Raw genomic sequence first — 10,954 nt, 5'->3', positions numbered from 1 at the left:
GTGGAGGCGGAGGTGGGTGGCGGTGGTGATGGTGACAGTGGACCTACCACCTCTACTCACCCTGAAGGCTGCAGGCTGTATTCCCGAGCTCCGCAGCCGATTTAGGCGGGCATCCAGGATCTCAATGCCAGTGGGAAGCACAGGCAGAGCTTCCAGCAGGTTCTCTTGGAGGATGAGGTCCCGGAGGGCATGCAGCAGGCAGAAGGCATTGTTATCAATGTAGGAGATGAGGTTGCTGGAGAGATCAATCCTCTTTAACCTTGCTGAGAGAGGTTGAGGGAGAACAGAGAGAGAAACCAGAAGACACTGTCTTTCCTTGCCCAGGTTGGAGCTGTAGCCACACCTTGTTCTCTCCCTCTCAGGAGAAAGGGACTCTAACCAGCTCTCCACCTGCACTAGGCCCAAACCAGAGGAAGTAACATAATCCAGGGCTCCTTGGAAAGCCCTTGGATGCCTCCGTGCCCTTCCCTGGAGTTCTGTCCTGTGCGGTGGCCGCCCACCTTGGATCTTTTGAAGGAAACCTCTTGAAAGCAAGAACCAACAGGTCCAGGAATCCCTGGATCCACTTCACCTCCGCTTGTGGGTCTATGCAAAAGGGCACCGAGGCCTAGAAAGGCTGTGGGTAATGAGTGCAGAATCCGGATCAGAGCCCAGGTCTCCTGTCTAAGGCAGGGCATAGGCATAAAGAAGCAAAAAGCACACAAACAGCCATGTCAACAGCATCAGTGCCATGGAGGGCAGCTTTAAGACTGTCCTGTCCGGAGGCCAGCTGATTACACAGCTGTCACTACTGGGACATCCCGAAGGTGTTGGCAGATCATACCTTCCCTTCCCAGGTTCCCAGACCTTTTTGGAGAACAAATAAAAACAGGTCACTTCCACCATCTAAACACTTCAAGGAAGGGACTTATAGAGACTTGGGGCTATTTACTTTTGACAGCTGGAGGGACAGAGAGCCGACAGGAAAGAGCTAACACAGGCAGGGGCTAACACAGTGTTGGTGACTGTTCTTGTGACTCTTCTCCCTCTGCCTGTCCCCAGCGCCTCTTTTCCCAGAGCATTACATACTCAGCCCTTTGAAGTCTTCGGCCCTGATACGGCTGATACGGTTGAAGCGAGCGTACAGGTAGGCTGTCCTCCCGGGAAGAGGAGGAATGTCCTCTAGGTCAATGTCGTCACAATACACAGAGGAACCGAGGCACACGCAGACTAGGCAGGTGGGCAGGCCTGGCCCAGGTGGAAGACAGAGCAAAGGGAGATTCCTTCAGCCTCTGCAGCCAGCGGCCCTCACCCCAGGGAGTGGCTGAACCATGGCTATCTGTGCCTTTTTGACAGCCTACGCCCTGCTGCCCAGCACCGATGGGCACCATGTACTCAGTGCTATTGCGTGCTCCCAGCCTGTCACTCTGCCCTCGATCCCAGAGAAGCAGGTCCATCCTCAGTTACTACACAGTCTAAGCCCATTTGCATTTTTAGCAGGCCCTGGTTCTGTGTACATTTTTCTGGGCCTATGTGGCTGTTTCTAGGGCATCCGTTCATCTCTTTTCCATAGGATTCCTCTCTGGTCCCAAAAAGTGAAGCCGGAATTAAGTGGGATGGCCAATGGTTGCTAGCTCTGCCGTCTGCCTTGGGGAAGAGAAATTAGACATGTTCTACGTGGCACCAAGAAGACAATAGAACCAAGGTGCCCACCCAGCATCCACTTCCCCTTCTTATGGCATCAGCATGCCAGTGTTTCTTTGGGAAGCGGCCCTCTCCTGCCCTCCGTCCATGACCGCACTTCGGTACCCAGCGGTCATGAGGTTAAGCCAGATCACCCAACACAGACTGGCCTGAAAAGGCTGGGGAGACTTTATTGGATCACACAACTGAATAGCACAGGTGGTTTCTCTAACTTGCTACCTCAAGGCACAGAGATTACTGAGAGACCAGTGTAGCTCAACTCAAGGAAGAAGTCTGGTAGGAGTTAGGAGCGACATAGCTCCAAGACTGAGGCGTTCTCTGCCAGCAGTGACCAGGAGGAGTGGGTGGAGCAGAGGGGCTCCAGCATCTTTCTTATCCCGAGGCTTTGAATGGTGGGTTCGGCTGAGGCCCTTTACGGCCCCTTTAAACCTGAGACTGCAGTTCTGAAAGGTCATGGATCCCTAACTGAATGGTTTTCCTGCCAGTGCCCCAGTAGCCCAGGTCCAACCAAGGCAAACATCCCAGGAAGAGAACAGGGAGGCTGGGAGGCTGCGGGCCAGCAGGTCCAGAATGAACTTCACCCCTCCTCTGCCCACTTCTGATTTCCAGCAGAGCACCAAGGCCTCACTGCCAAGGATGCCAGCCCCAGCCTCCAGGAGGGCATCCGGGAAAGAATGAGAGCTGCTGAGGAGGGACTTTGAAGCTGAAAAGCAGTGTGACTGCTTCATTTGCTCCCATGCCAAGTGACAGCCACAAAGTTATTTAGTCTTCTCTACAGGCTTTTAATTGTCTCTAATCTAATTACCACTCAACCTGCTTCCCCCGTCATGCTGTTAATTAAGGCAGGGTGGCTTTGCTAGGGCATAGGGGAGTTCTGGCATTTCCTTGCTTCCTACTCAGCTTGTGCATTCAGGTAAAAGTCTTAGGGACAGCCAGTGCCTGTTTCAATTCCATTTTTCTTTTTGTTCTGTGGCTATTTCCCCTCCTCTCTCTGCTAGTAAAAGTAGCTATGACCCTCCACGCCCCAACCCCCACCATGTTCCTCTTTGGTGCTCCCTGGTGCTGGGTCACAGCTGCTTGGCCTAGGACCTAGGGATATTGGGACCGTGTGACTGCACGCTTACCGTGGTAGGGCTGGGAACTCAGTATCAGCCCCGCTGTAGTAGGTCTGGTCATCGTGGGGTTTGATGAGGGTGTCTTTGGAGCCGCAGTGCTCTTGGTGGGACTGATCCTGGTTGCGGGAGCCAGGCTAGTCACCTTAACCTGGAGAGGTAGCACAGAGCACACCGTAGCCCAGCTTTTGCCTGAAAGGGACTTAGCTTTTGACTCTGGGAACCTCAGTGATGGATTTCAAACCTGCAAAGACTCACTGTGGAGAAGGAGAAGGGAGGGATCGCAGAAAGACTGTGCAAAAAGGACCTCAGAGAGCATCAGGTCCAGCCTGTCCATCCTATAGACGAAGAAACTGAGGCCCGGAGAGGAGAGGGATGAGGACCAAGGAGCCAGCAGGTGGTCAAGACAGAGATGGAAGCTGCTCTCCGGGTTTCCCAGGCTGGTGCTCTTTCCCTGCTCCACACTGACCGAGCTCAGGCAGCAATCGAGCGGGGACGTCTGGGCTTGCACCCACGCTGCTGCAGTGAGGCCAAGTGGGCCTGGGAAAGAACTTCAGACTGGAGGACAGTTTCAGAAAAGAGATGGGGAATGTGGCCCTTTTATTTCCTAGATAATATGATGAGGACATTGGGAACCCCACTGCCCCCCACCACTCAGTGAGACATGGCTTCGGGTCCTACTTGATGGCAGTTGGTGGGGTGTATGGCTTCTGAAGAAGGAGGAGTCCCAGGTTTGTGTCCTCTTTCTTAGTATCATCTAAGTGACAAGTCCCTATGGAGGGACAAGAATTTCCACCTCATAGAGTAAGAGGTGGAGGCTTGAGACAGCACACTATGGGGCAGGTGGGAGGGCCTGGGCCTCTCTGACTCCCAGTGTCATGCAGGGAATGCAGTCGGTCTGCTGTGTCCCTCACCTCGGGGGGCTGGACGCCATAGTCTGTGAGCTCCTCGAAGTTGCTTAGGTCAATGACCTCACCATAGTTGTCTGGGCTCAGGACGTCGCTCCCCAGAGGCAGAACTTCAGAGGCATCGCCTTCCTCAGGCACCTGCTCCTCTCTCCTCTTCCTCTCCTTCGTTGAGAAAGAAGCTGTCCCTATCTCCTGCGGCACCAAGGCCAGCAGACTCAGGAAAGCCAGGAGCCTCATGGGGAGTGGGATGGGGATGAGAATCCCTTCCGTGGCCGGTCCTGGCGAGTGGCTAGGAGGAAGGGCAGCCGTCTGAGGGGCAGGCCCTCTGAAGGGTTTCGGGAACGGCTCACAGGCTGACCCCACTTCCCACTCGCACACTTGCAGACTCAGCGCCCTCATCACATGCACAAACTCCCTATCAGCTGCTTAGACTATGTCCAGGCTGTCTTCGGGTATCTCCTAGCAGCTCCCTCCCACCACCACCCCACGTGAGTGTTTTTACACGCTCACCCAAACACTGATATCCACTCACAGAAGCATGTGCAGACATGGCTCAACACAGACACATTCACAAGAGTCCCTTGTCTACAAACAAGGCATACGCTGGTGCATGCACACAGATGTCCTCCCTTACACAGCCCCATGCTCAGAACATGACTGCTGATCACCAAGCTCGATTAAGAGAATGTCAGCTCAAAGAATCTTGTAGGGTTTTTGCTTTCGTTTTGTTTTGAGATGGAGTTTCGCTCTTGTTGCCCAGGCTGGAGTGGAGCGGCTCACTGCAACCTTCGCTTCCCAGGTTCAAGCTATTCTCCTGCCTCAGCCTCCTGAGTAGCTGGGATTACAGAAACCCACCATGCCTGGCTAATTTTTGCATTTTTAGTAGAGATGGGGTTTCACCATGTTGGCCAGGCTGGTGTCAAACTCCTGACCTCAGGTGATCCACCTGCCTCGGCCTCCCAAAGTGCTGGGATTACATGCCTGAGCCCCCAAGCCTAGCCGAATTTTGTGTTTTTTTGTTTTTTTTTTTTTTTTTTTTTTTAAAAGATCATCCATTATTGCATTTGCTCAACAAACATTTATGTGTGTCTATTAAGTTCCAGGCAAAGGACTTGTATCTGTGGGTACAGAATGAATAAGGCACAGCCTTTCCTAGGAACACCTACTCTATTTAGGAGACATGGACTTACAATGCAACATACAACGTAAAAAGGAGTGTTAGTTTATGAAATATACTTGTAAATGCAGCTTTTTAGAAGCAGATTATTGGCCGGGCGTGGTGGCTCAAGCCTGTAATCCCAGCACTTTGGGAGGCCGAGGTGAGTGGATCACGAGGTCAAGAGATCGAGACCATCCTGGCCAACATGGTGAAATCCCATCTCTACTAAAAATACAAAAAAAATTAGCTGGGCGTGGTGGCGTGCACCTGCAGTCCCAGCTGTTGGGAGGCTGAGGCAGGAGAATTGCTTGAACTTGGGAGGCGGAGGTTGCAGTGAGCCAAGATCACACCACTGCACTTCAGCCTGGCGCCTGGCGACAGAATGAGACTCTGTCTCAAAAAAAAAAAGAAAAGAAACAGATTATTACAAATACAAGAGTTCTTTGTGTGCAGTTGTGTGAGTGTGTACGCGCCTGGAAAGTTCCTTAGATACCTGTGTACATTTGTATGTGCGTGTGCGCAGATGCCTATGTATGTATGTGATATGCATGTGAGTACAAGTGTCCATGCAGTTAGTATATGCACAGATGGGTCAGGAAATTCATGTGGTGTGGGTGTCATATGTAGGCATAAGTGTTTATAACAGTCATACCCAGTGTAGGCTTAACACGGCCCTCCCCAAAGCTAGTTGCATGAGTTTCTAGTAGATTCTCCCCCTTTCTTTTGTTAAAAAAATTTTTAATCTTTTAATTTTTATTTTATTTTTTAATTTTTAAGACAGTATGTCACTCCAGCCTAGGCTGGAGTATTATGGCACGATCACAGCTCACTGCAGCCTTAACCTCCTGGGCTCAGGCAGTCCCCCTGCCTCAGCCTCCAGAGTAGCTGGGACTACAGGCATGTGCCACCATGCCCAGTTAATCTCCCACCCTTTCTTCCTTCCTTTTTTTTTTTTTTTGAGATGGAATTTTTGCTCTTATTGCCCAGGCTGGAGTGCAATGGAGCGATCTTGGCTCACTGCAACCTCCACCTCTCGGGTTCAAGCAATTTTCCTGCCCGAGCCTCCCAAGTAGCTGAGATTACAAGCATGTGCCACCACGCTGGGCTAGTTTTGTATTTTTTTGTAGAGACGATGTTTCTCCATGTTGGTCAGCCTGGTGTCAAACTCCCGACCTCAGGTGATCTGCCTGCCTCAGCCTCCCAAAGTGCTGGGATTACAGGAGTGAGCCACCATGCCCAGCTAACCTCCCCCGCTTCCCCCCACTTTTTTAATTTCAGCTGGGCAAAGGGGCAAGCCCCCAGCAGTAGCAAGAGGTGTTTCTTCACCTTACCTCCCATACCTCACTTCAAACGAATTACATAATCTTTAAAAAACAATTTCTAAGACAGTTCAGTGCCCACCCAGAAGTCTTGTCCAACTTCTTTGGTCAGAGGCCTAAATAAACACTCTTCATTCTCCCTGCCCAGTCCCCCGCCCCCACCAAGCACTTTGTTCTCATTTGCATACAGGTATGCCGAAGGCCTCAAACCTTGAACCTTACCCCTTCGATGCTTCTGGATCCTGGATGGAGAGCCCTGCAGCTTCCAGGTAGGTGGGACTCTGGTGGAGTCTGAAATGGGGCTTGGGTTAGACAGTGGTGCCTGGGGACGGGTGGCAGTAAGGAGTTGGCCAGGCCTTTGACCAATCAGACTTCTCATTCCTTCTGATGTCCAGCTGTTTCCCCTCCTCTTTCCTCAGGGGGTCCCCTACCCCATTCCTTTGCTTGACAAAAGGGAATTCTCCCCCCACCTTCCACTTCACCCCCCTCCAGCTTCTGCCCTGTCTCTCCTCTTACTCTGTCAGCTCCTTCTTTCTTTTCCTGGACTACCTTCCTGATAAGGCCACATTTTTGAGGAACAGGCAGTGCCATCCCCCCCAAGGAAAGCGCCCCATCCCTCAGATTCTGAGCCCTCAGAGAAGGCTGGAGTGGGAGGATGTGCAGAGACACAATTTGTCATTCCAGCTTCTTTCTCCAGCCAGAGAGTAACGAGGCTTCAGCTTCATAGCCAGAATACAAAGGTAAAAAGAGGTGGAATGGAGGCTCTTCACCCCTACCCCCAGTCCCACCCAGAGCCCCAGCATAGAACTCATAACTGAACAAAATCACCAGAGGCAGGAGCTGAAGGCCTAGATGGCTGAAAGAGACAGGAGATGGGGGGTGACGTAGGATTTGAAAGCCAACTTCAAGTTCACAGATAATGATCATGAGGATATGGGAAATTCTCTAAATCTGTTAGGAGGAAAGCAAATGGAAATTGGGACATGGGCCTAGAAAGGGTCATCAACACCAGAAGACATTGTGTCAGGTGTTTGGGGGCCTGGGAAGCATCCTCTCCCCCACCCTCAGAGATGTACAGTCATTCCTCAGTAACCATGGGGGATTGGTTCTGCATGCTCTGTGGATACCAAATCCACATATGCTGAGGTCTTTTATATAAAATGGTGAATTTGCAAATAACCTACTCACACCTCCTGTGCACTTTAAATCATCTCTAGATTGCCTGGAACACCAAATGCAATTCTTACACCTCACGCTGTTCACGTGGGCTCCACATAGTACTGGCTCGCAGCAAATTCGAGTTTTGCTTTTTGGAACTTTATGAAAAAAAATTTTTCTGAATATTTTCAATCTGCAATTGGTTGAATCCATGGATGTGGAACCCACGGATCCAGAGGGCCAACTGCACTTATCCGGAAACACTCCCCTTTCCTTGCTGCCTCGAGCAGGTTGCTGAGCAAGTCCTCGCTGAAGGCAGAGGGTGGGGTAGCTAGGGTGCCTTCCCCCGCTTCTGCCAGCCTGTGCCCCGGCACCCACCCCGGTTTCTCAGTGACGCTCCTTGTTCCCCACTCCTTCCCACTGACCAGACACTGAATTCCAGCTGTGAGGCCCCCTAAAGACCTAGTCCAAATCCCTATGGTATAGACGAGGAAAGTGAGTCCCAAAGAGGTGAGGTGGCTTGCCCTCGGTCACACAGAGCCAGGGCCGAAGCCTAGACTTTTTGACTCTCAGGTCAGTGAGTTTTATTTAGTTCATATGACCCTCCCCATTCCCACCTTCTTCCCCAGGAGTCCGGAGTCCATGTGTTTCCAGGCCCTCAGAGCAGATGGCTTGGCAGAACTCATCTCTGCCCTGGCACACCGGGTGAAGAGGCAGATCTAATAGCTTGGCCCACGAGGCCAGCACTTGGCTTGCTGTGTTCCTGGGCACCAGCTGGTGTGAGAGGGGGCTTCCCCCAGCCCAAGACCCTGGTCACCACAGAAGACGCTGTTCCTGTACCCCTGCAGCTCCCGACCTGGGAGAGACGCCATCAGAGGCTCTGCTGGGTGGAGGGAAAGACAGCCCTGGATCCTGGAGAGCACCTGGGAGGCAGATGGCACATTTGGCAGGCTGTGTGCCTCCATCTTCTCTCCACAACCTGGGCTTTGAAGCTAGAGGCCCTGCGCCCCCACAGCCAGCCTAGGTGCATCTCCCCCTCCCACCCCACACATTTATTCCCGGGATAAATGGAAATGCAAGTGTTCGTGGACTCTCCCTGCCACCTGCTCCCACTCTCCCTCCCTGCTTTCCCAGTGACACACACGGTCCTGCCATCCCCGCTTGGTTGCTGCACCCCACCATTGTTCCTCCCAATGCATACACACCTGCTCCCTCTGCTCCTGCCGGGAGCCACATCCGGACACAAGCTCGCATCCGAGACCCCCTCCCAAACTTCTTCTCTGCTCTCCCAAGCTCGCAGGTCACTCACTCTTGTTCTCATGAATATAAGGGGCTGTTCACAGATGCATACAGGTGACCTGCGGGGTAAACGGCTAACCCATACTGTTGTTCCAGGCAGCCCAGCTCCCCGAGAGCCTGGCAAAGGAAGCAGGAGGCGTGGGAGGCTTCTTAATCCTAATCGCTCATTAGGAAAGGCACAAGGCATGTTGATGAATCGGAGGTGGCAGGTGGTATGGACAGAAGTCTGGCCAGCCAACCCTGTGGTTGCCCTTTTCATGGACAGGGAGAGAGAGGTGGGGAAGTTCAAACCCTCCTGCGTTTTGGAGGACAGGGGTATATCCCCTGCTGAGGGCTTGCAGCGACTTAACTCCATGACCAGAACATGACCTTCTCCTCTGTTTCAGACACACAAGCCCCACAGGGTAGACTCCACACCTTCCTACCTTTTTACTCATGCTGTTTCCCATCTTGGTTGTGTCTTTTTTTTTTTTTTTTTTTTTGAGACGGAGTCTCACCCTGTCACCCAGGTTGGAGTGCAATGATGCAATCTCAGCTCATTGCAACCTCCTCCACCTCACCAGTTCAAATGATTCTAATGCCTCAGCCTCCCAAGTAGCTGGGATTGCAGGCACCTACCACCACACCCCGCTAATTTTTGTATTTTTAGTAGAGACGGGGTTTTATTATGTTGACCAGGCTGGTCTCGAACTCCTGACTTTGTGATCCACCCACCTTGGTCTCCCAAAGCGCTGGGATTACAGGTGTGAGCCACCGTACCCAGCCTGCGTCTTTTTTTCTTTCTCCCACCTGACCAAATCTAATTTATCTCTTAAAAGCCAGCTCACATGGTAGGAACGTGTCTGGTTTTCCATAGACAGAGGTAGAAGCCCTCTCCTCTGTGTTGCTCATACACAGTATTTTTACAAACACTTAGCACATAGCGGTATCCATTCATGGATTTCTTTCCCCTTACTCAAAGGTATGCTGTGTAGATTACCCATCCTTGAATTCTTAGCTGGGGACCTGGCATGTGGCCGATGTCCACTGAACATCCGTGAAATGAACTGAAGTAGATGTCTAGTAGGCAGGCGGGAGCAGTGAGGGCGTCACCTGGCAGTTCTCACTCTAAACAAGATGGGTAGCCTGGGAGGGTCATGAACCCCACTTCTGTAACCAAGCTTCCCTTTGAAGAGAGATTCTGGGACACCCTGTTCTAACCCTTCTGTGGACTTCTGCATGGCCTTCAGACCATTCCAGATGACTGGCTCTATGCTCTCTGCCCTCGAGGCAGCTCTTTCACTGTTTTGTGTGCACCTGCATCTCCCCAGCTAGTCTGTAAGCTTTACTTGGGCAGGCAAGGCAACCATTTTGTGTCTTTCTGTGTCTGCCTCTACACCGAGCTCCTGGGAGACCCTCAACAATTTAGTATGTGCAGGTTGAAAGAACCTGATGCTCTGGGTTTCAAATGCAGCTATCAGATTTCCGGTCTGACTTTAAGAATTTATATATATATATATATATATATATATATATATATATATATATATATATATGTATGTATTTGTCTGTGTGTGGGCAGTCTTGTGGAATTGAGGATTAATTTTTCATGAGGGCTGTGAGTTTGGGAGAAATTCTTCAAGGAAAGGCTTTGAGGCTGGGCACAGTGGCTCACACTTGTAGTCCCAGCACTTTGGGAGGCCAAGGTGGGAGGATTGCTTGAGGCCAAGAGTTCTAGAACAGCCTGGGCAACATAATGAGACCCTGCCACTATTAAAAGAAAGAAGAGGAAGAAGAAGAAGAAGTAGAAGAAGAGGAGGAGGAGGAGGAGAAGGAAGAGAGAAGAGGCTTTAGAATAGCTTTCCTAGGAATTTCTTGAGGAATCATCTTTTCTCCACTCATCTTGTTAGAGCAAGAAAGAGGCTCTGGGGCTGAGAATGTGGCTCAATGGTAGGGGGTGGGTAGCAAGATGACTTTATTTTATTTTATTTATTTTTTTAGATGAAGTCCCCTTCTGTCGCCCAGGCTAGAGTGCAGTGTCACGATCTGTTTACTGCAACCGCTGCCCCCCAGGTTCAAGCAACTCTCCTGCCTCAGCCTTCCGAGCAGCTGCGATTACAGGCGTGTGCCACAACATCCAGCCAATTTTTTGTATGTTTAGTAGAGAAGGGGCTTCACCACGTTGCCAGGCTGGTCTTGAATTCCTGACCTCAGGCGATCCTCCCATCTTGGCCTCCCAAACTGCTGGGATTATAGACAAGAGCCACTGTGCCCGGCCGGCAAGATGGCTTCAAAATGTTATTCTTGACTTGCTCACATTGTCAAGTTCAAGCAGGG

At 51.3% G+C, this 10,954-nt stretch overlaps 1 protein-coding gene across 1 annotated transcript in view; it reads right to left on the bottom strand.

The window, feature by feature from the left end:
- Window positions 1-6,541, bottom strand: part of OPTC (opticin) — a 12,511-nt gene extending 5,970 nt beyond the window's left edge. The window contains exons 1-5 of the mRNA XM_037737327.1: window positions 6,404-6,541; window positions 3,710-3,992; window positions 2,808-2,946; window positions 1,069-1,227; window positions 61-263 (exon numbers count right to left, since the gene is read on the bottom strand). Coding sequence (XP_037593255.1) covers window positions 61-263; window positions 1,069-1,227; window positions 2,808-2,946; window positions 3,710-3,940 — 732 coding nt within the window. The 5' untranslated portion in view covers window positions 3,941-3,992; window positions 6,404-6,541. The remainder of the gene's footprint in view (window positions 1-60; window positions 264-1,068; window positions 1,228-2,807; window positions 2,947-3,709; window positions 3,993-6,403) is intronic.
- Between the last annotated feature and the right edge of the window lie 4,413 nt (window positions 6,542-10,954).

The sequence above is a fragment of the Cebus imitator genome, unplaced genomic scaffold (assembly GCF_001604975.1).
Source record: "Cebus imitator isolate Cc_AM_T3 unplaced genomic scaffold, Cebus_imitator-1.0 Scaffold38, whole genome shotgun sequence".
NCBI lineage: Eukaryota > Metazoa > Chordata > Mammalia > Primates > Cebidae > Cebus > Cebus imitator.
This window is presented reverse-complemented; position numbering and strand designations above follow the sequence as displayed.